A 25,444-nucleotide genomic window follows, 5' to 3' on the forward strand; every position below is an offset into this window, starting at 1 on the left:
CTTCCCCAGAGCGGAGGAGCTACGACATCTTCTCCGGAGTCTTCAACATATCATTGATGAAGATGAACATCTCACCAGGGCCATCCCCACACCCCCACTTCTTGCTTTCAGACAACCATGCAACCTCAAACAGACATTGTTCGCAGCAAACTACCCAGCAGCCTTCAGGAGAACAGTGACCACAACACCACACAACCCTGCCTCAGCAGCCTTTGTAAGACATGCTGGATCATCGACACGGATGACATCATCACACGTGAGAATACCATCCACCAGGTACACGGTAAATACTCTTGCAACTCGGCCAACGTTGTCTATCTGATACGTTGCAAGAAAGGATGTCCGAAGCATGGTACATTGGGGAGACCATGCAGACGCTGCGACAACGGATGAATGAACATCGCTTGACAATCACCAGGCAAGACTGTTCCCTTCCTGTTGGCGAACATTTCAGTGGTCATGGGCATTCAGTCTCTGACCTTCGGGTAAACATTCTCCAAGGTGGCCTTCACGGCACACGACAGTGCAGAGTCGCTGAGCAGAGACTGATAGCCAAGTTCCGCACACATGAGGACGGTCTCAACAAGGATCTTGGGTTCATGTCGCGCTATCTGTAACCCCCGTGACTTGCCTGGGTTTGCAAAACCTCACTTACTGTACTGTCTGGAGACAATACACATCTCTTTAACCTGTGATCAGTGCTCCTTCCACTCACATTGTTAGCCACTTTAGGACTTGAACAGCAGGTTAGGTGTAAAGATTTGCATTCTAATCAGTAATCTGTAAACTGTCTGTGCTTTATATGCTCTGAGGCCAGAACTCTCCATTCACCTGACGAAGGGACTAACCCCGAAAGCTGGTGAGTGTACTATCAAATAAATCGGTTGGACTTAACCTGGTGTTGTCAGACTTTTTACTGGATAAAAGAACTGCAGGGCAATGATGGAGAGCAGGAAACTGGGACCAACTGGATTGCTGTTTGAAAGAGCTGGCACAGCTCGGATCAGCCGAACAGCCTTCTTCTATACTACAATATTCTATGATGCGATACAAAATGATGAGTGTATTAACAATTATTCTTAACAACTGAAAGATGTGCAGATTAAATCTGAAAACTTAATAAAACAAATCTGACAGAGGGAACTTCTTTTGACATTTAGAAAAATGAACTGCACATCATTACAGCTAATGTTTTCCTTTCCTCCCCAAAAGAAAAAAAAAATCAGAGTATCTCTTTACCTAAATAACATCTGAAGAAAAACAAATGCTTTCTACACCTGATTGGATTTCTGTCCCCCTTTAAGACTCCAGTAGAAGATGTAGATGTCCAGGGTCACAAATGTCAGTATGTTAGCAGCTGATTATTTTAGCTATGTACACCTCACATTACTTGATTCCCGTAGACAGAATTGAGAGCTTTCAAGTTAGAAAAGTATTTTAATTCTTTATAACTGCTGAACGTTGCAAAGGAGTCATGCATTTGGATTTTGGCAAGATTAAAACTAGCACTTGCTTTATGGATTGTAAACATTTACTACTTTGATATGGAATAAACAGCTTTTAAAATCTGTTCCTAATACTTCAAATTAAGCTGCTTTACACCTATCCTTAAATGTTTAAAAATCATATAATATAACCATAAAGTACTTAAATCTTAATAGTTCAGTAATACCTTCCTTCACACAAAGCCCTTTATTACAAAAGGAGTAATAGGTTAAATACTAGTTGCTCAAGTATTGTAATCTTTTAAAGCTTATTAAACTCAAGATTATGGTTTTGTTTCATATATAGGATAATTTATTGTAAATTTTACATCATAGCTCAGAGAAGTATCATACCTGCAAACTCCAATCCTGCAACAGGAAAGAAATTCCTCACATTGTTCAGTGCAAGCTTGACCATTCCTAAGCGTATCAGTGCCCAACTGTAAAATAAATGCAAACTGTTTGACCAGATACAAGCTTCTTTACATCAACACTGGGGCTAAAAGGAGAGTCCCAACTAGATCCATCCTACCTGCTGAGTAACTCAAATTAAGAAAAGTAAGGAGAACTTTTTTTTAAAAACATGGATCCACTGTAAAAGGATCCATGGTGAGCCTTTAGTTGAGTTTTAGGGGTGGGCTCACCCCGCTGAATCCATCTGGCCCTGGGAATCTCCTTTATAGCATTGCAAATTCTTATCTGATAAATGCCAGCACTTACAAGTTTCTGGCCCCAACTCCACCAACCTTCCTGGATGCCTGATCAAGTCACAGTAGAGGTACAAAGCTTTACTCTAGTGCTCAACAATAAGATGAATTTGCTATTCTACGTTCAAACATGAAGCCTTTGGAACATTATCGCGTCCCTATCTTCCATTTTCCTTGCTGCTTAAACCCCAATTGCTGTCTGTGTAGGGACCTAAGAAATAGGAAGGTTATCAAGCTTCACAAAGATAGTGATTGGTGAGAACATCATTTACTTATATTAGAAGGGGGAAAACACTTGAATGGAAAGAACAAACTAGGAACAAGTCCCCTACATTTCATCCACCCCAAAACTGATTTGTGAAATACACATTCTATAAACATAGCTATTTTAAGCAGCTAAACAAACAATTCTGCAGTGACTTGCTGTCTATTGGTTTATAACAGCAGGTTAAAGTCCAACAGGTTTATCTGATAGCAAAACGCACAAGGTTTTGGAGTGCTGCTCTTTCGTCAGGTAAGTGGGAGTTCTGTTCACAAACAGGGCCTATAAACAGACAAACTCCATTTACAAAATAATGGTTGGAATGTGAGTCTTTGCAGGTAATCAAGTCTTAAAAGTACAGGCAATGTGAGTGGAGAGAGCATTAAGCACAGGTTAAAGAGATGTGTGTTGTCTCCAGACAGGATAGTTAGTAACAGGCCCTGTCTGTACCTTTAAGACTTAATTACCTGCAAAGACTCGCATTCCAACCATTATTTTGTAAATTGAGTTTGTGTCTTTATAGGCCCTGTTTGTGAACAGAACTCCCACTTACCAGGTGAAAGAGCAGCGCTCCAAAAGCTAGTGGTTTTTGCTACCAAATAAACCTGTTGGACTTTAACCTGATGTTCAGAGACTTCTTACTGTGTTTACCACAGTTCAATGCCGGCATTGCTACATATTGGTTTATAATGCAAAGATTTAAATACCTGTTGAAGTGTGTGTACTGCATAAAGGATCCTTTAAACTAACCTGTAAGAGTTAGGGTCTGAATGCTCTTGTAGCTGAGTGTCAGAAATAAAAGCATCATCTTCGTCATCCTCATCATCACTAGGGATACTTTCATCGGAGTCGTACATAAATCCACTCTCAGATGGAGGTAGGAATGGCTTAAAGCACAAATACAAAAGGAATTGAAATACCATTGGGGAAAGAATTTAGAAAGCATGGCAGTTAAAAGTATTTGTGCTCTCTTGTTTAAATTCAATAATTATGGTTTCAATGAACTTTTTGCTTTACTATTCTGCGGCTGTTTTTATATAGTCAGACACATCTGGATGGAGAAATCTATTAGTGTAGCACTATGTCTGACACCATGCAGGTAGCAGCCTTGGCCTGGGGGGCATGGAGCACTAAGCAGGCTTATCTTTATTATGAGAAGACTGAAATAAACGTTCATGGTATGATAAATCAATCAAATTTTTAGTGGATCAGAGAAGCTGGTGGCATAGTAGTATTTTCATTGGATTAGACTCTGGTAATGTTCTGGGTTTGAATCCTGAATTTGAATCTGGGACTAAAGTCTAATGATGACCATGAAACCACTATCAATTGCCCTCAACTGGTCTGACCACATGTGGTGAAAAGTATCAAAGGAATGGGTTTAAGGGTAAAGGGGTAAAAGTTTAAAAGGGAATATTAGGAGGGGGGGAGCTTCTTCACACAAAGTCGTGGGAGTCTGGAATGAGCTACCAGATGAAGTGGTAAATGCAGGCTCACTTTTAACATACAAGATATACTTGGACAGGTAAATGGATGAGCTGGGTGTTTAGGGAAATGGTCCAGGTGCAGGTCAGTGGACTAGGTAGAGAAATGGTTTGGCACAGCCAAGAAGGGCCAGAAGGCCTGTTTCTGTGCTGTAACGTTCTATGGAATGAAACCAGATGAACCACCTTGCATTGATCCAAGCACCAGATGACAATGGCAAACTCAGCCCTATCAACTCTGCAAGTTCGTTTTATTAAAATCTGTGGACAGCTGGCTCACAGACTAATCAAGCAACAGCCTGACAGTCATCCTCATGGAATAATTCCTTCCAGACAACGGCCCAGACAGACGGATCCAGCAGAGATGGTGGTGCAGTGGCTTGCGGTCAGAAGGGAGTTGCTCTAGCAGTTCTCAACATTGATTCTGGATCCCGTGAAGTCTCGTTGGTACGAGGAAAAACGTAGGCAAGGAAGCCTCCTGCTGTTTACAATGTAGCACTCCTGGTGAACTGATGAATCAGTATTCCATGTTGAACCCCACTTGGAGGATGAACTGAGAGCGACAAAGGCATAGAATGTACTCTGGGTGCGGGACTTCAATGTCCATCACTAAACATGGCTTAGCAGCACCGCTTCTGACCGAACTGATTGAGTCTAAAGGATATAGCTGGTAGATTGGGTCTGCAGCAGGTGGTGAAGCAATGACAAGAGAAACATACTCGACCTCCTTGTCATCAACCTCCCTGCTGCCGATACATCTGTCCGTGACAGTATCAGTACCAGTGACCACCACACAGTCCTTGTGAGACAAAGTTGCACCTTCACATTGAGGATACCCTCCACTGAGCTGTGTGGCACTACCACCATAAGAAATAGGAGCAGGAGTAGGCCATCTAGCCCTTCGAGCCTGCCCCGCCATTCAACAAGATCATGGCTGATCTGTTGTGGCTCAGTTCCACTTTCCCGCCCTCTCCCCATAACCCTTAATCCCCTCTCTTATCAAGAACCCATCAACCCGCTTCTTAAAAATATTTAGCGAGGCAGCCTCCACCACTTCAACGGGCAGAGAATTCCAGAGATTCACCACCCTTTGAGTGAAGAAGTTCCTCCTCAACTCCGTTCTAAACCGCCCCCCCTTTATCTTGAGGCTGTGCCCCCTAGTCCTACTGTCTTTTTTGAGCGGGAAGAGTCTCTCCACCTCTATCCTATCCATCCCATTCATCATCTTATACGTCTCAATGAGATCTCCCCTCATTCTTCTAAACTCTACCGAGTACAAGCCTAGTTTATTCAGCCTCTCCTCAAAGCTCAATCCCCTCAACTCCGGTATCAGCCTAGTAAACCTCCTCTGCACTCCCTCCAGGGCCAAAATATCCTTGCGCAGGTGCGGCGCCCAAAACTGCACACAGTACTCCAGCTGCGGCCTCACCAATGCCCTATACAGCTGCAGCAAGACCTCCCTACTTTTATATTCAATCCCCCTCGCTATGAAGGCCAGCATCCCATTCGCCTTCCTGACCACCTGCTGCACCTGCAAGCTGGGTTTTTGCGACTCATGCACAAGGACCCCGAGGTCCCTCTGCACCGTCGCCTGCTGCAGTTTTTTGCCACGTAAGTAATAGTCCTTCCTACCATTCTTCCTACCAAAGTGGACCACCTCACACTTGCCAACATTAAATTCCATTTGCCATTTCCTGGCCCATTCGCCCAGCCTATCTAGATCCTTCTGCAGACTCTCCACACCCTCCGCACAATTTGCCTTTCCCCCAATCTTGGTGTCATCAGCAAATTTCGACACCCTGCACTCGGTTCCCTCCTCCAGATCATCTATATAAATGGTAAATAGCTGAGGCCCCAGCACCGACCCCTGGGGCACCCCACTAGTCACCAACCGCCAATCCGAATAGCACCCATTGACCCCCACTCTCTGCCTCCTATTTGACAACCAATCCTCTATCCACGCTAACACCCTACCCTATCCACGCTAACACCCTACCCCCAACTCCATGTCCCCTGACCTTCTGCAATAACCTCTTGTGAGGTACATGCTAAATGAAAAAGATTTCAAACAGATCTAACAGCTCTAGAATGGACAACCACAAGGTGAGGTGGACCATCAGCAGCAGCAACAGAATTGTACTCAATGACAATCTGTAATCCCATGGCCTGGCACATTTCCCACACTACCATTACCCCAAACCAGAGGATCAATCCTCGCTCAATGAAGAGTGCAGGGGGGCATGCCAGAAACAGCACCAGGCATACCCTAAAAATGATGTGTCAACCCAGTGCAGCTACAACACAGGACTACTTGTGTATCAAACAGCATAAGCAGTAAGTGATAGAGATAAGTGAGTCCACAACCAACAGATCAAGCAGTCATACCATGGTGGTGGTGGACAATTAAACAATTCAGGAGAGGAGGCTCCACGACTATCCCCATCCTCAATGGTAGGGGAGCCAAGCCCATCAGTGCAAAAAATGAAGCAGAAGTGTCAAGTGGATGATCCATCCCGCTTCCTCCAGAGATGTCAGTCTTAGCCAATTCAATTCAGCCTATGTGATACCAAAAAAATGGCTGAAGGCACTGGGTACATCACAGGCCGTGACAATAATCCTGCAAAGTACAGAAGGCTTGTGCCCCAGAACTACCCGTGCCCCTAGCCAAGCTGTACCAATACAGCAAGAACACTGGTATCTGCCCAGCAATGTGGAAAACTACCCATGTAAGTGGTACACAAAAAGCAGGACAAATCTAACCCAGCCAATTACCTCCTCATCAGTTAATTCCCAATCATCAGCAAAGTAATGGAAAGGGTCATCAGTGTTATCCAGTGACACTTTCTTAGCAATAACCTGCTCACTGACAACTCAGTTTGAGTTCCGCCAGGGCCAATCAGCTCCTGAATTATTACACCTTGGTTCAAACATGGCCATTGAGCTCTGGAGGCCAGATGAGAGTGACTGCCCCTAACAATCAAGCTTATATTTGACCAAATGTGATATCAAGGAGCCTTAGCAAAACTGGAGTCAATGGGAACTAAGGGGAAAACTCTCTGCGGGTTGGAGTCACGCTTAGTGCAAATAAGATGGTTGTGGCTGTGGAGGTCAGTCATCTCAACTCCAGGCCATCACTGCAGGAGCTCCTCAGGGTAGTATCCTGGGCTAAACCATCTTCAGCTGCTTCCCCACCTTCCTTCCATTAAAAGGTCAAAAATAAGGATGTTCACTGATAACTACACAATGTTCGGCTCCATTCACGACTCCTCAGATACTGAAGCAGCCTATGCCCAAATGCAGCAAGACCTGGACAGTATTCAGGCTTTGGTTGACAAGTAACATTCATATCACCTACATGACAGGCAACAACCACCTCTAGCAATAGATAATCCAAACATCACCCCTTGATATTCAATGGTAATACCATTCCTAAATCCACAGTATCAACATCCTGAGGATTACCACTGACCAGAAACTGAACTACATTAGCTATTTAAATACTGTAGCTACAAAAGCAGGTCAGAGACTAGGAATCCTGAGGCAAGTAACTCACCTCCTAACTCACCAGAGACTGCCCACAATCTACAAAGCACAAGGCAGGTGTGTGATGGAATACCCTTCCCTTGCCTGGATGGCTGCAGCTCCATCAACACTCGAGAAGCCTGACGCAATCTGTAATGTCCTAGCTATGTTAGAGGTTGTGGGTTTTACCAGAAAAGAAAAAGACATTTGCACATGTGGATTCAAATTAACAAACAGGTTTTATTAAAAGAGATGTTCTCTGCTCTGCATAGAATACAAAACTAAATGTAAAAAAAAAAGCCTGCGACAACAGCCTAATGTCATCACCATCAAATCATGTGATCAACTCTTAAATCAACCTGCAACCCCTTTAAATATATAACACAATCCAGGACAATCAGCCTGTTTGATTGGCACTGCATCCACAAACATTCACTCCTTCCACCATCAATGCACAGTGGACTACATTTGACCAAATGTGATATCAAGGAGCCTTCGCAAAACTGGAGTCAATGGGAACTAGGGGGAAAATTCTCTGTGGGTTGGAGTCACACTCAGTGCAAAGAAAGATGGTTGGGGCTGTTGGAGGTCAGTCATCTCAACTCCAGGCCATCACTGCAGGAATTCTACAAGATGCACTACAGCAACTAACCAAGGTTCCTTAGACAGCACTTTCCAAACACCACTACTATGTAAAAGAACAAGGGCATCCGAAACATGGGAACACCATTGTTAGAGGAATTCAGAAAACCCTGGGATTTAAAAATGAAAAAGATAACTAAACAGGGGAAAGTAACTTAGAATAAGGACCACAATGTGCCTTATACTTCGACTACTCGCATTGACACACACAACTCCTGTTACAGAAATTAAACAAGCATTTTAGATTTAAACTGGTATTTTTGAATATATTGTGCACCTTGGTCAAAATGAAACTGCCCTGGAGCATAATGGGAAGAGAATTAACATAGGCCAAATTCTTTGGGAACAATAAGCCACAGAATAGTTATATCATCAGAAGAACGTCATTGAGTGTGCAAATTCTCATACTTTAGAAAATGAATAGATGAATAGAAGTATTCACAAAGTATTCAATTCCTACTGATAATAAAGGCAGAGCAAGACAGTGGTAATGTCACCTTTTCAACTCTGTGGCTTACGGTGAGAAAGCAGCCTTTGAACCTTACGGATTTACGTAAGTGAAGTTGCTTATTAACAGTGGGTAGGAACTTCCAGGTCCTATTGACCAATGAATTCCTAATTCTGCTAGAAGATAGGAAGCAATTGGCCAAGGTAAATGTGTACTAATGTGACTGGAGCATCCAGTTAGTATGACAGGACAGGCAGGAGAAATGAATTCCCAAAACTGTATAGCCATTTTGCCATTGCATTGTAGACTTCAGAAAGGAGTCTTCATGTTTGGCTGCCTTTCTCCTGACTTCTGTTGGTCAATAAAAAATGACTTTAAACAGCATAATTTGATAGGTTGAGGGAACTCGGTCTTTTCTCCTTGGAAAGACAAAGGATGAGAGGTGACCTGATAGAGGTTTATAAGATGTTGAGGGGTATAGATCGGGTGGGCTCTCAGAGGCTATTTCCCATGGCTGAAATAGTTGCTACGAGGGGACACAGGTTTAACGTACTGGGGAGTAGGTTTGGAGGAGTTGTCAGGGATAAGTTTTTCACTCAGAGGGTGGTGGATGAGTGGAATCGGCTGCCGTCGGTGGTGGTGGAGGCGAACTCGTTAGGGTCGAGACTTCTGGCTGAGTACATGGGATTTAATAGGATTTAGGATTACAGGTAGGCCTGGTAGGCAGAGATATGAGCAGCGCAACTTGTGGGCCGAAGGGCCTGTTTGTGCTGTAGTTTTTCTATGTTCTATAATGTCTTTTGCGAGTCTTTGTATTTAGCTGGGTTCAGCTCAATACTTTGCATCTGAGAGAAAACACCCGCTTCAGCCACCACTTGGAAGTTCCTCACCATTGTAATTTGGAAATATATTGCCATTCCTTCACTGCCTGGATCAAAATCCCGGAACTCCCTCCCGCATCGGTGTACCTACACCAGATGGACTGTGATAGTTCAAGGCAGTAGCTCAACCCCACCTTCTCAAGGGAAATTAAGGATGGGCAGTAAATGCAGCCTATCCAGCGATGCCTGTGTCCCTTGAATGAATTAAAAATATAATAAAATAGCGACAATACATTTAATTACGTTGCTTTTACCTTGGCCACAAAATAATCCCACATACTGAGCTCAGGTGGAATAAATTTTTCTTTGTATGATGGTCTCTCTGCAGGTACAGGTGGTGGCGCTGAAGTTTCCTTTACTGGTCTACCAGGAACCAACATCTTCATGTTAAATCTCCGTCGATATCGATCAATGTCCTCCGGAGGAACTGTTCAGAGCAATGTGATAGATATGCTGAGAGAAATCTTTGGCTGTGTGGTTGCCTTTATAGATAATAATGGCTGACCTAAACGCAAACAGCTCAGTTTAGCATTGTCCAGTCAAGATCCTTGAATTAGTGTCCAAAAGAAAAACACCGGATTGGTGTCTCTGTACCAGACATTCAACAGACTTCATTAAAACTTGACCAGTATCATATTCAAATGTGGGTCTAAGTTATACATCATCCTAGTTATAAATACTGTTTATTTCAATCCCATAAACACAGGATTTATTCAAAATAAAACTTTAAATGTGATTATACATCGATGGCATGAAAGTTTGCAATAGTTCCACACACAAATCTTCCTTCAAGTGTGAAAGGGGAGCATGCATTGATCAGTTGATGCAACAGCTGATAAGCAGTCTAAATTCAATTCAAATCTTTACTACGCACAAATTCAAAAATCTACACAGCTATATTTGAAATTCATTTATATTGCTTATATCTTGAGTACAGTCTCAAAACTTATTCCAGTATAAAAACAAACTTTCTTTAACGTTTATCAACATTTCAAGTTGAAATCAGCATTACATCAGTAGTTAAAAGTTAAATTAATGGAGAGTAAATTTGGAATGGCTGTCGTACTTGTATTTGACCCAATATAACCAGTTATCTGCAACTGGTATTAAAGTTACTCAGCGAATTTTAGTTTACAGATCACAGCAAAATTGCATGTGCTTATAAAACAGCGACATTAATGAATTAACAAAATTATCTATAGTTCTGCTATTATGATCAAGAACCACTAAATCTCCAAATCAGGTCCGCCTCGCACTACATTCCAAATTATGTTATTTTTAATCTTATGTTAATTACAAAGTGATATCTTTTTCCAAACTAGATATGAAAAGCTAATCAATAAAGTTAATTCTTATAAGAAAATGCCACTTTGAGATTAAACACCAGCTTTAAGGAAGTTTAAATCTGTTACCATTTTTCTGAAATGTGGCTTTATTTACACAGATCTACAGCATTTTGGGAAGAGGAAAAAGGAAGAAGAGTTACTCACAGGGCAGGAAATGTTCAAACGAAAAGGAAAAGCACGCAAAACTCCACAGCAACCAACACTGCACTACCACTCACCATCCAGTCCTGGTGTGTATTGTGTCCCAGTCTCACAGCTGGGAGACACAGGCACAGCTACAGGTTCTGTCTTCAAGGCAACAATTTGATCCAAATTGGGTACAGCTGAAACATTTGGTTCACCTGCACCATAAATTAAGCTTTTATTTAAAAATACCTGCTACTCAAATTTAAATGGCAGTTAATTCCACAAAGGTGGTGCTGTGACGAACGTTATATTCACCAAACAGTAGTTGGTAACTGAAGAACTTTTGTTTTTAAAAGACAAATACATTTAATAACGTTCACAGAATTCCTACAGTGCAGAAGGAGGCCATTCGGCACATTGAATCTACACCAACCACAATCCCATCCAGTCCCTAACCCCATAGCCCCACGTATTTACCCCTGTTGAACCCTTGGACACTAATGGCCTGATTTTATTATTTTGACTCTAAGTGCTGAATCTGGGCGTGATGCAGATCCAACTTAGAAATCTGCTTTCAGGCGCCCCCATACGCACTTGCCCTGAAAAAAAATCGTGGATCCCATTCGTGTTGTGGGCAGGGCTTAGCGCAGCCGAAATGATCAGAACTCTGAGCTACGCATGCGCAGTTAGAAAAAAATTTGAAGAAGCGCGCCCGTGTCAGATTGCTCCCAGGCCGCAGAAAGTGGAATAAACGGGTGCTTTTCTGGTTGGCAGTTGGTGACTAGTGGCATGCCGCAGGGGTCGGTGCTGGGGCCTCAACTATTTACTATATACATAGACGATCTGGAGGAGGGGGCTGAGTGTAGGGTAACAAAGTTTGCTGATGACACAAAGATGAGTGGGAAAGCAAATTGTGTGGAGGATGCAGAAAGTCTGCAGAGAATTTGGATAGGCTGAGTGGGCGAGGACCTGGTAAATGGAGTATAGTATTAGCAAATGTGAGGTTATCCACTTTGCAAGAAATAATAGTACGATGGAATATTATTTAAATGGTGAAAAGTTGCAGCATGCTCCTGTGCAGAGGGACCTAGGGGTCCTTGTGCACGAATCGCAAAAACCCAGTCTGTAGGTGCAGCAGATGATCAAGAAGGTGAATGGAATGTTGGCCTTTATAGCAAGGGGGATAGAATATAAAAGCAGGTAGGTCTTGCTGCAACTGTACAGGGCACTGGTGAGGCCGCAACTGGAGTAGTGTGTGCAGTTTTGGTCCCCTTATTTGGGAAAGGGTATATTGGCCTTGGAGCGAGTACAGAGAAGGTTCAACAGGCTGATACTGGAGATGAGGGGGTTAGTTTATGAGGAGAGATTGAGCCTGTACTCCTTGGAGTTTAGAAGGCTGAGGGGGGATCTTATAGAGACTTACAAGATAATGAAGGGGCTAGATAGGGTAGAGGTAGAGAAATTCTTTCCATTTAGAAAGGAAACCAGAAATAGAGGGCACAGCCTCAAAATAAGGAGGGGGGGGCGCAGTTTAGAACAGAGTTGAGGAGAAACTTCTTCTTTCAGAGGGTGGTGAATCTCTGGAATTCTCTGCTCATGGAAGTGGTGGAGGCTATCTTGTTGAATATGTTTAAGTCACGGGTATATAGATTTCTGATCGATAAGGGAATTAAGGGTTATAGGGGGCAGGCGGGAAAGTGGAACTGATCCACTTCAGATCAGCCACGATCTTATTGAATGGCGGGGCAGGCTCGAAGGGCTAGATGGCCTACTCCTGCTCCTATTTCTTATGTTCTTAAAGCAGCCCAAGAATGAAAAGTGGGAGCGATGGCCCCCACAGACATCACCCCACCCCCACAAGGTAACTGTCCCCCTTACCCACCCAGCCACACCCCCCCACTACCCAGATCGATCGTGACCCTTGCCCCCTTCCCCCATTGATTGTCCACAGAGTGGCAGCAGACCCCCTGCCCCCTCCCCCACCAGAGATCCATCTGCACCCCCCCCCACCCCACCAATTGCCACCCGAGTGGCAGCAGACTCCCTTGCCCCCCCCACCAATGATCAATTCCCCCCCTCCCCCCACTAGAGATACATATTACCCACCTCCCTCCTATCCCCCGAGAATGGTCTGGCCTCACTCACCCCCCCTCCCCCCCGCGGAACATCTGACCCACTTCCTCCCCACTCACCACCAGACAATGATCGCTCCCCCCTCCGCCTCCAGAGATACATCTGACCCGCCTCCTCCTAATCCAACTCCAACGCCTCCCCCCCCACCACAACCAGACAACGATCTGGCCTCACTACCCCAACCAGAGAATGATCTGACCTGCCTCCCTCCCCCCTCCACCACTGATGGAGCCACTGGAAGTACTGAACTCGCCTCTCCAGCAGCTGGAGCGCCTGATTCAGACTGTTCATTTTGGCGCGATTCCGGATTGGCAAACGCGGCGGTAAAGGGGGAAATGCTGATAAAGTTGGGCGGGCAGTTCATTAATTTAGTTGAAATGCAAATGTATTTAAATCGCCACTGCACCCGTTTTGGGCATGAATCGGATTGCCGCCATTCCCGGGTTTTGGTCAAGTGGCAATCTGCGCGGATGTGGATCGTGTTAATGGCCTCACACCCGACTTTACCATGTTTTCATGCATACCATGACCAATCCACCTAACCCACACACTCTTGGACTGTGGGAAGAGATCGGAGCACCCGGAGGAAACCCACGCAGACACGAGGGGAATGTGCAAACTCCACACAGACAGTGCCTCATGCCGGGAATCAAACTCAGGGCCCCGGCACTGTGGAGCAGTAATGCTAATCATTGTGCTACTGTGCTACATTCAATGTTACACTGAATGAAGCTAAACAACTGTACTCTTTTAAAAGGGAACCTAAACAGTCAATGATTATCTAATCAATAAGTACTGTTTATTACTATTGGGCTGAGGAGGAGTTGAAGGTTATATTGTTACTCTGAGTATAGATATTTTCATATTGGAAAACATGTGAAACTCACCATCACAAATACGATTTAGAAGCTACAGGCATTGGAAATTAAGTATTCTATGTAAAAGAATCTAAAAAAGGTAAAATAAAGCCCAGGGCTTGCTTTCTTAGAAGTGTAAAAATAATCTCAAAAATTATAAAAAATGTACAATTATAAAACATTCAGCACCATCAATAGTAATGCAACAAATGAAACCCAGTAAGGGGCATAAAATAATTATTTTGCATTTTTTATTTGAAGTTTTAAAGTTTATTTATTAGTGTCATGAACACTGCAATGAAGTTTCTGTGAAAATCCCCTGGTCACCACACTCCGGTGCCTTTTTGGGTACACTGAGGGAGAACTTAGCATGGCCAATGCAGCTAACCAGCACATTTTTTTTGGACTAGGGGAAGAAACCGGAGCACCTGAAGGAAACCCATGCAGACACGAGGAGAGCCTGCAGACTCCACGCAGACAGTGACCCAAACCGGGAATTGAACACAGGCCCCTTGCACTGAGGCAGCAGTGCTAACCACTGTGCCAACGTGCCACATCGCTAGGATTTGAGAACAAGGGTTAGGCAAGTTTTCCAAACATTTGATGTGGACAAGGGTTCCAAACATTTTCCATGTTAAATGTGCTATATAAAGCAAAGTTGTGTTGCTGATATTTTACAGGAACTTGATTTACCTGGTGTAAGTTCTGGTCGTTTTTTAGGCTTTATTATTGTTTTGGCACCTCCTCCAAATACAGCTGCCCAGGTTCGATTATTTAGTGGATGAGCAACTAATCGAAAAAGCTCTTTGCTATCTTGAGTTGCAAGACCATGGATCAAAAGGCTTAGATAGACACCAATCACTGCCTCACAAAGCAACACATTTAATTTGGGTTGATCTTCTTCCTGAGCGGTTCCAAGAAGATTAATCAGTGATGAAACACCTGAAACAAACAAATTATACATTTTATTAAAATTATACCTTTTATTAAATAGTAGAGCAGGAATAAAGCATTCTAGTAGATTAATGGAGTAGATGCCATCTTGTTTATACATACTTAAAAGGGAAAATACAAGGTTTGTCTTTGATTACGGTTTTAATCTTGTAACACATTCTTCCATCTTACCAGGCCAATGTGAAGGTGAAGAATTTGGAGTCACATGCTCTTCGATGCTTTCAGTCCGCAGCCTACGTCTTTCTCCTAACAGAAGTCCCTGATAAACCATTCCTGTAAACAGGTTTGTAGCCGTTTGACTGTTAAAAGAAAAACAATTTATAAAGTCCTGTCTATAAATATTTTTAAAAATCTTATTAGTGTCACAAGTAAGGCTTACATTAGCACTTCAATAAAGCTACTGTGAAAATCCCCTAGTCGCCACACCCCCGCACCCATTCAGGTACACTGAGGGATAATTTAGCATGGCCAATTCACCTAACCAATACATCTTTCAGGCTGTGGGAGGAAACCAGAGCACCGGGAGGAAGCCCAGGTAGACATGGGGAGAATGTGCAAACTCCAAAGAGTGGCCCAAGCCGGGAATTGAACCCCGGTCCCTGGCACTATGAGGCAGCAGTGCTAATCACTCTGCCACCGTGCTGTCCTGGAGACAAATGACGTTTACCCATTCCAGAATCACTCCTATGTAGAAACCAACATGATATTCATTGAAACCGTGATTACAAATTTTGATTAGTTATGGAATAGCATAGATCAGTTAATTAAATCTCAAGGATAATGTTTCTTTGTGAAGATGTTTTGCAGTAAAACTTATTTGACCATTCTACTACCACTATAAAGTTTGAAGAGCATCAGTACAATGAATGAGTTTACCTGTAGCTGTGGCTGTCACATAGAGATTGGTAAATACAGGCTGAAAGTGAAGCAGCCAAAGTGTGCAGAATGAAAACCTAATAGAAAATGCAAAACGTTCAAACGTTATAAGGGATAACCGGTGGAAACACTTCACATTGATTTAACTATGACTTATATTCTCCCAAAAGTGTGGAATTGGCAGGAAAACTGTTCTAGATCCCGACTGTTTTGTCAGTTCAGCTTCTCACCCAAATCCTCCCACTCTGTGCACTGCAGAGGTCCCAATTCGTGAATCTCATCAAAAATCCAGGAGGGTGGGGCCTATTTGCGCTGGAGTCTGACAGCTCTGGAATTCTGCGCATGAACAGTGGTCCTGATCTGTCAGATTCTCTGTTTGCTGGCCAGCCCCGGGCTCCTGAAGTGCTGTCCTTCCAGTCCTCCCCACAGTCCAATCGCGGCCCTTACAATGCCTGGGCCAGGCCTGACACCAACCACCCCCGCTCCCCTGTCTGGAGTCCAGGCACCGGCAACCCCCCCCTCCCCACTGACAACCCCCATTGGGGTCAGACCCACCCCAAAGGCAGAGACACCCCACCCCAGCAGACCACTCCCCCAGCCCACCCGAATCACTGCCCTTCGCCATCCCAGACTGAACCTATCTGCAGAGTGGCAATGGGAACCCCAACCCTACTGATCACCCCTAAGCCCCATCCACAATAGGTCCTGCCTCCTTGGCACTGCCCAATAGAGTGGTGCCAAGATGCCCTCTGGGGATGGCCACTTTGCCCCTTGAGCAGTGCTGGGGGCACAGGCTGGCAGTGCCAGGATGTCCATTCCCAAACAGCACTACCACTTTGTTGTCCAACCCCCTGCGGGGTCCCCAATTGCCCCCCCCTTCATTCTGGCGGGGTCTCTTGCTAGCTCCCCGCAAGTAAGAAGCTACTCTAAACCCCTCTGGAATGAAGTACTCCTGGCGGAGTGAGAGATTTAATCAGGAACTGAAAGGTCCTGATAATTACATTTAAATGACATTTAAAACATATTCAAAAATGATTCAAATTACTTACCTACCTTCCCACCAATTTCCAGTGTGGTGTGACCGGCGATTGTTTGCCGGCTCTGAGAGATGCGCACGCGCAAATTCTGGAGCAAGGCCAGTGACGCGCATCTCTCACCCTGACCTGCCTAAAAAATTGTGGGTTGGGGTGGGAGAATCACGGCTACCATTTCTGAAAGCATTGCTTTATTTATTAAATGCAATGCTTAAAAACAAAGTTAAGCACACAATAGAAATACCAAAGGTTAATGATCCCCAAGTATGCTCAGAGATATAACACTAGAATTAAAGCAATTGAAACTGTACAGTCTATCAGCCCATAGCTAATTTAGTCAGGAAGAACTTACATAAGGCACTTGTTTATTTTTCAAGCTAATTTTAGTCAAGTGGGAAGAATTTGGCATCCAGGTTGATAGATTTGTTAAGAAGGCGTACAGTGTGTTGGCTTTTATTGGTAGAGGGATTGAGTTTAGGACCCATGAGGTCACGTTGCAGCTGTACAAAACTCTGGTGCGGCCAAACTTGGAGTATTGAGTACAGTTCTGGTCGCTGCATTATAGGGAGGATGTGGAAGCATTGGAAAGGGTGCAGAGGAGATTTGCCAGGATGTTGCCTGGTATGGTGGGAAGGTCTTATGAAGAAAGGCTGAGGGACTTGAGGCTGTTTTCGTTAGAGAGAAGAAGGTTAAGAGGTGACTTAATAGAGGCATATAAGATTATCAGAGGATTAGATAGGGTGGACAGCGTGAACCTTTTTCCTCAGATGGAGATGTTAGCACGAGGGAACAAAGCTTTAAACTGAGGGGTGACAGATATAGGACAGATGTCAGAGGTAGGTTCTTTACTCAGAGAGTAGTAAGAGTGTGGAATGTCCTGCCTGCAACAGTAGTGAATTTGCCAACATTAAGGGCATTTAAATGGTCATTGGATAAACATATGGGTGATATTGGAATAGTGCAGGTTAGATGGGCTTTAGATTCGTTTCATAGGTTGGTGCAACATCGAGGGCCAAAGGGCCTATACTACACTATAATGTTCTATGAATGTCAGCTTGCAGTAATAAAGCAACCTTTCTCACGCCCACTAATGAGCCAAACTTTTTGGAAGTCAGCAACCATGCTGTTAAACTCTACAGACTTATGTGGCTCAGATAATCAATACTATTTTTTCAGTGACAATTAGCTTGTTTCCTAAAGCTGAGATTCAATTCATAAATAATCTAATGATTTAACCAACACTATTAGTGTTTTCAAAGACAGAAAGCCATAATAGAATTGTTACCTTTTCATCCTTAAGGTCTGGAAGAGGTGGAAAACCCATCTGGACTACTGTGTACAAGACATCATGGATGTGGTTACTCAAATGCATGACAGGATTGGCTATCACAGTTTTGGTTGAAGCAATGCTTGCAGAAAGAAGGGGCAAAGTGGTAGGTAAAGGAAGTGGAGACTGAAGCTGTTTCACAGTAGTTTCCTAGCAGATTAGTAAAATCAGTATTAGACATAATCATGTGTGCAGACATATAATGGATTAACTTTACACCCAAATGCTGTAAAAATTTCCTAGTGATAGAGACTGAACACTTGCTCATGGTGATGAAAACACAATGGAGAATTACTTATTCCTTGTTAATAACCAGCTTAGTAAATCCAATGTTGTATAAATGTGACATAAAATTTGTTGGAAAGTTCCATACCATCAAAAAAGCTCCGAAAAGCTGAGAGTCCCAAAAAAGAGCAATTGAAAAGCAGCTCTCAACATGGATCTATGACAAATGGCACTTTTCCAAGGTAACAAAATAACCTGAATTCCTTTCCTTCACCATTGTATTTCATGATTACTATTACTGTCTTGGATCACATTCCACATTCATTTTCTTTCTACTGTGAAGACTGAAATCATCTGACCTCACATATAGCATACAGAAAATAGTGATGATGAGAGTGTGCTGAGCTACATGTCTGCTTAAACAGCAGTTACAGTTAATAGCCTATATATATTGTAGGCTTTTAAATAAAAGTGCACAAAAGTTTAATTATTATTTAGTTGGATTTACAATGGACAGAATTTCCAACCCTCTCCTGCCAGTGGGATCTTCTGGTCCTGCGAAGTTTTGAACAGCTGGCAGCATTTTCTGCCCCCCCCCCCATGACAGGGCTATAAAATTCTGCCCAATTTTTAAAAAGAGTGAAGTGAGAAGGGAGTGGTACACAAAGGTAAAAGGAAAATAACTGGATGGGTTCTTTTCTAATACCCATTACATGCAAGATTACCTTGCTTTAAAAAAAAATTAAAATGGAGGCCATTAAAATCAGCCCTATTCTCTTTCCTTTATCGGGAATAAAAGAACAAAAAGAAAAAGCGAAAAGTTAGAAGTCACCTTTACCCAGTCTATATGAGAAATGTATAATGGCACCAAATTTGTGAGTTCATCAGCTGGACTTCCAGAATCTCACCATTAGAACCTTATGGCTAAATTTCACTCTGCTTCATTCATTGAGCAGTTCTTAAGTCCTTTACCTGCTGTGATTCTTGTAATAGAAAGATAAGTTCCATTCTGACTGAGGCTAAGCCACCACCCTGAGCTCCATGCAAACTGCAGTAACTTAGAAACACTCTGAGCAGAGCTTGATTTTTCCGCAGCCACCACTTTCGTCTTTCTGCATGTTCTTGCTTTGCTTGTAGCCTCCTCCGATCAATCTGATGCCTCTCATATGACGCTCCTTCTGTGTTCTCAGTTAACTCTTCCTGGTCAAATGAACCACTAGTCTTTTTATCTATTTCAATAGCAGAATCTGTAGCTTCAGTTTTATAATTGCAAATTTGATGCATAGCAAAGATCTCTTTTTCTAACCAGTTGTACAGTTGAAATCGGAGTTTCCCTCCATCTACTTCATATCCTGTAGCCAATGTCCTAAGTTCAGTCATTAGAATTTTCAAGCATGCTCTGAATTTTAACTGTTCTGCTATCACGTCAACCCGAGAATCAGAGGAACTGGAATCTTCTTTCAGGAGGGTTTGTGGCTCTCCAGGATCATCGTTTTTCTCATCTTTAGCCACATGCTCCGCTTCTGTATCTTTCATAGTCAATCCACCAGCATCCTCCTCTTCAAATTCATCTTCTTTGTCATCATCCCACTCAAGTTTTAGTGGTTCTTCAGCAAATGTCACTACTGGTGTACTCCAATCAAAGCCAGCAGCATTGCTGGTTCCCCAGTCCAGACCAGAAGAATCTGCTACAGTCTGTGGCCAGCCAGTAGCTTCAGTTTTTCCTCCATGTTTTGTTGCACCATTTTGGTCTTGTACACTCAAACTGCTGTCTTCACTTTTGAAGGAGGTTTTTGTTTTCTTCAGGACCTTTGGTATTTTAGACAGCACCTCAAGAGCCAAGACAGGGCAACCAACTTTAAAATGAGCATTTGCTGTGGAGAAAAATAACTTCCTCTCAATAAGGTTGATTTCGTCTTCACTGCTTTTTTCTGTTGCAAGTCCTAATGTAGCTAAAGAGCTGTCGGGGGTAGCAAAATGTCTTCGCATCAGCAAGGGGTGGGCTCGAAGATAATTGTAAAAGCTGAACACTACTGGATTGCAAGATTTTATGAGGACTCCTGAAATGCAACAGGAAAATATGTTTGCAGTGGTTACTATTTAGAATTACAAGGTTAGACATAGTCAACTTGACATTCAGCAGCAACACAGTATGCTTCATACAAGTGGCGAGGTACAAGGAGCCTCAAATTGAGCGTTGGACTTCATTGAATATCGGTGACACTACAGGAGGCACTCTTAAGTGCAGTGATTTGGAATGCTGACAACGCAATAGTAAGTGATAGCCTTGCAGGAGGCAGTGTCAATCACTGGGTGGGGTGGGAATGGGTTGAACATAGATCTCAGGATGAGTGATCAGTGACAGGAGGTGATAAGTGTCAGCCAGCAGCAGCCCACGTGATTGGGGCCTGGAGGTTTGGGTGCAGATTCTGGGAGAAGGGAGATTGGACTTTAGTGCCAGGGCCGGGCTTCATATGATAGGGAGTCAGGAGTGGTAACAAGTGATGCTTTTTCCTTACTTTACACAGACGATCTGGAGGAGGGGGCTGAGTGTAGGGTAACAAAATTTGCTGATGACATGAAGATGAGGGGAAAAGCAAATTGTGTAGAAGGCGGGGAAAGTCTGCAGAGAGATCTGGATAGGCTGAGTCAATGGGCAAGGACTTGGCAGATGGAGCATAACGTTAGCAAATGTGAGGTTATCCACTTTGGTAGAAATAATAGTAGGAGGGATTATTATTTAAAGGGCGAAAAGCTGTGGCATACTACGGTGCAGAGGGACCTGGGGGCCTTGTGCACGAATCGCAAAAACCCAGTCTGCAGGTGCAGCAGGTGATCAAGAAGGCAAATGGAATGTTGGCCTTTATAGCGAGGGGGATAAAATATAAAAGCAAGGAGGTCTTGCTGCAACTGTACAGGGCACTGGTGAGGCCACAACTGGAGTACTGTGTGCAGTTTTGGTCGCCGCATTTGCGAAAGGATATATTGGCCTTGGAGAGAGTGCAGAGAAGGTTCATCAGGCTGATACCGGAGATGAGGGGGTTAGCCTATGAGGAAAGATTGAATAGACTGGGTCTGTACTCGGAGTTCAGAAGGCTGAGGGGGGATCTTAGAGACATATAAAATAATGAAAGGGCTAGATAGGGTAGAGGTAGAGAGATTCTTCCCGCTTAGAAAGGATAGCAGAACTAGAGGGCACAGCCTCAAAGTAAGAGGAGGGGGGGGCAGTTTAGCTTGGAGTTGAGGAGGAACTTCTTCACTCAAAGGGTAGTGAGTCTCCAGAATTCTCTGCCCATTGAAGTGGTGGAGGCTACCTCGCTAAATAAACTTAAGTCATGGGTAGATAGGTTTCTGATATTCAGGGGAATTAAGGGTTATGGGGAGAAAGCAGAAAAGTGGAACTGATCCACTTCAGATCAGCCATGATCTCGTTGAATGGCGGGGCAGGCTCAAACGGCTAGATGGCCTACTCCTGCTTCTATTTCTTATGTTCCTTTTGCATGTGATCTTTAGGAAATGTGATTTCCCTGAGAATGGCCCATGATGCTGCTGGCTGCCTCAAGGCAAAATGGTATTGCACATCAGGGACCTAAAGCGAGCACTTGATCCACTGCTCGCACAGTTAATGGATATTTTATTTGTCTTTACCAAATATGGTGGAACTGCACATTCCTAGTCAGAATTATTTGCCCATTACCTGTCCCTACTTCGAAGGCTTAGAAGTCTGTCTTATTTATTTGTTTGTTCATAAAATGTGAGTGTCATTGGCCTGGCTAGTATTTACCGCCCATCCCTAATTGCCTTTGAGATGGTGTTAAACTGCCTTCTTGAAATTGAGCTATAGCCCATGTGTTGTAGGTACATCCACAGTGCTGTTAAGAAGACAGTTCTATGATTTTGATACCTTGACAGTAAAGGAATGACAAAATAATTCCAAGTCAGGAAGGCATGTGGCTTTGAGGGAACTTTAACATGTGGTGGTGTTCCCATTCATCTGCTGTCCTTGTCGTTCTGGGTGGTCGAAATCACAGGTTTGGAAGTTACTGCTCATAGAATCTCTACGGTGCAGAAGGAGGCCGACTGAGTCTGCACGAACTCTCGGAAAGAACATCATACCCAGGCCCTCCCATGGACTGTATCCCTGTAATCCCATGCATTTACCATGGTTAATCCACCTGATCTACACATCTTTGGACACTAAGAGCAATTAGCATGGCCTAACCACCTAACTTATTGAAGGAGCCTTGGTGAATTGCTGCAGTATATCTTGTAGATGGTACACACTACTGCCACTGTGCACTGGTGGTGGTGGTTTGGAGGGGGGTAGTTTGGGGGGGGAGCGTGGTGAATGTTTAAGATGTTTGTTGGGATGTCAATCAAGCGGGCTGCTTTGCCCATGGATAATGTTAAGTTTCTTGAGCGTTATTGCAACTGCACTCAACCAGGCAAGTGGAGAGTATTTGATTATTTTGCCTTGTACCTTCTAGACAGTCAACAAGCCTTGGGAGGGGGAGGTGAATTACCTGTCATTAGATGTTGACTTTCTCTTGAAACAGAGTTTATATGGCTAGTATCGTTCAAATTCTGGCTATATATGACCCACAGGATGTTGATCATGGAGTTTTTAGCAATATTAATGACATTGAATGTCAAGGGGAGATGCCTGCCTCACAACCACAACTCAGTGAGGGACTTAGAACCACAGAACACTCCAGCACAGATCAGACCCTTTGGCCCTTCTTGGCTGTGCCGAACCATTTTTCTGCCTAGTCCCACTGATCTGTACCTGGACCATATCCCTCCACACCACTTTCTTCCATGTACAGTGATAGCCTTTTTCCTCGGATGGAGAAAGCTAGCACGAGGGGGCATAGCTTTAAATTTAGGGGTGGTAGTTATAGGACAGATGTCAGAGATAGGTTCTTTACCCAGAGGGTGGTGAGGGATTGGAATGCCCTGCCTGCTGCAGTTGTAAATGCGCCTAGTTTGGGGGTGTTTAAGAGATCCGTGGATAGGTTTATGGATGGAAAGGGATTGGTTTAGGTTAGAGGGTCATTGCTTTTTAATTGGTCGGCGCAACATCGTGGGCCGAAGGGCCTGTTCTACGCTGTAATGTTCTATGTTCTACCTGTCTAAGTTTTTCTGAAGTGTTAAAAGTGAGCCCGCATTTACCACTTCATCTGGTAGCTCACTCCACACTCCCAGCACTGTGTGAAGAAGCCCCTCACTAATATTCCCTTTAAACTTCCCCCCTTCACCCTTAACCCATATCCTCTAGATTTTTTCTCCCCTAGCCTCAGTGGAAAAAGCCTGCTTGCATTCACTCTATCTATACCCATCATAATTTTATACACCTCAATCAAATCTCCCCTCATTCTTCTACGCATCACGGAATAAAGTCCTAACCTATTCAACCTTTCTCTGTAACTCAGTTTCTCAAGTCCCGGCAACATCCTTGTAAACCTTCTCTGCACTCTTTCAACCTTAGTAATATCCTTCCTGTAATTAGGTGACCAAAACTGCACACAGTACTCTAAATTCAACCTCACCAATGAGTTACACAACCTCACCATAACATTCTAACTCTCATACTCAATACTTTGATTTATAAAGGCCAATGTTCCGAAAGCACTCTTCACGACCCTATCTACCTGTGACACAGTGAGTTATGTATTTGTATTCCCAGATCCCTCTGTTCAACTGCATTCTTCAGTGTCCTACCATTTACCTTGTATGTTCTACCTTGGTTTGTCCTTCCAAAGTGCAATACTTCACACTTGTCTGTATTAAACTCCATCTGCCATTTTTCAGCCCATTTTTCTAGTTGGTCCAAATCTCTTTGATTTAAAAACTTTGAAAATCTTCCTCACTGTCCACTACACCTCCAGTCTTTGTATCATCAGCAAATTTCCTGATCCAATTTACCACATTATCATCCAGATCATTGATATAGATGACAAACAACAATGGACCCAGCACCGATCCCTGTGGCACACCACTAGTCACAGGCCTCCACTCAGCAGCAATCCTCCACTACCACTCACTGGTTTCTTCCACTGAGTCAATGTCTAATCCAATTTATTATCTCTCCGTGTATACCTTGCGACTGAACCTTCCTAACTAACTTCCCATGCGGGACCTTGTCAAAGGCCTTACTGAAGTCCATGTAGACAACATCCACTGCCTTCCACTTGTCGGCGCAACATCGTGGGCCGAAGTGTTCTGCGCTGTAATGTTCTATGTTCTGTAATGTTCTATGTTCCCTTCATCCACTTTCTTGGTAACCTCCTCGAAAAACTCTAATAGATTGGTTAAACATGACCTACCACACACAAAGCCATGTTGACTTTCCCTAATATGTCCCCGTCCATCCAAGTATTTGTAAACCCTATCTCTTAGTACTCCTTCCAATAATTTACCTACTACTGACGTCAAACTTGCCGGCCTATAATTTCCCAGATTATTTTTTGAGCCTTTTTTAAACAACGGAATAACATGAGCTATCGTCCAATCATCCGGCACCTCACCTGTGGAAACCGACATTTTAAATACATCTGTCAGGGCCCCTGCAATTTCATCACTAGTCTCCTTCAAGGTCCGAGGGAATACCCTGTCTGGTCCTGGGAATTTATCTACTCTGATTTGTCTCAAGATAGCCAGCACCTCCTCCTCTTTAATCTGTATCGGTTCCATGACCTCCCTACTTGTTTGCCTTATTTCTGTAGACTCCATGCCAGTTTTCTTAGTAAATACAGATACAAAAAACCCATTTAATATCTCCCCCATTTCTTTTGGTTCCGTACAAAGCCGACCACTCCGATCTTCAAGAGGACCAATTTTATCCCTTACGATCCTTTTGCTCTTAACATACCTGTAGAAGCTCTTAGGATTATCCTTCACCTTTTCTGTCAAAGCAACCTCATGTCTTCTTTTAGTCCTTCCTTATTTCCTTCTTAAATAGTTTCTTGCACTTTTTATACTCCTCAAACATCTTATTTACTCCCTGTTGCCTATACATGTCATACATCTCTCTCCTTTATCAGAGTTGCATTATCCCTCGAGAACCAAGGTTCCTTATTCTTAGTTACTTTGCCTTTAATCCTGACAGGAACCTACAAACTCTGCACTCTCAAAAT

General features: G+C 43.5%; 1 protein-coding gene across 4 annotated transcripts in view; it reads right to left on the reverse strand.

Moving 5' to 3' along the window:
* dmxl2 (Dmx-like 2) overlaps window positions 1-25,444 on the reverse strand; it is a 163,605-nt gene that overhangs the window by 46,447 nt on the left and 91,714 nt on the right. For 3 of the 4 annotated variants that reach the window (XM_080213997.1, XM_080213999.1, XM_080213996.1), the window contains exons 24-31: window positions 19,281-20,368; window positions 18,042-18,233; window positions 15,723-15,799; window positions 15,018-15,145; window positions 14,586-14,834; window positions 9,685-9,857; window positions 3,204-3,340; window positions 1,839-1,924 (exon numbers count right to left, since the gene is read on the reverse strand). In XM_080213997.1, coding sequence (XP_080070123.1) covers window positions 1,839-1,924; window positions 3,204-3,340; window positions 9,685-9,857; window positions 14,586-14,834; window positions 15,018-15,145; window positions 15,723-15,799; window positions 18,042-18,233; window positions 19,281-20,368 — 2,130 coding nt within the window. Of the gene's footprint in view, window positions 1-1,838; window positions 1,925-3,203; window positions 3,341-9,684; window positions 9,858-10,994; window positions 11,118-14,585; window positions 14,835-15,017; window positions 15,146-15,722; window positions 15,800-18,041; window positions 18,234-19,280; window positions 20,369-25,444 lie in introns of all 4 variants that reach the window. The other variant, XM_080214000.1, reaches the window with a different exon arrangement.

Source organism: Carcharhinus amblyrhynchos, chromosome 28 (genome assembly GCF_965287045.1).
Source record: "Carcharhinus amblyrhynchos chromosome 28, sCarAmb.v2.hapA, whole genome shotgun sequence".
In the NCBI taxonomy this organism is placed as follows: domain Eukaryota; kingdom Metazoa; phylum Chordata; class Chondrichthyes; order Carcharhiniformes; family Carcharhinidae; genus Carcharhinus; species Carcharhinus amblyrhynchos.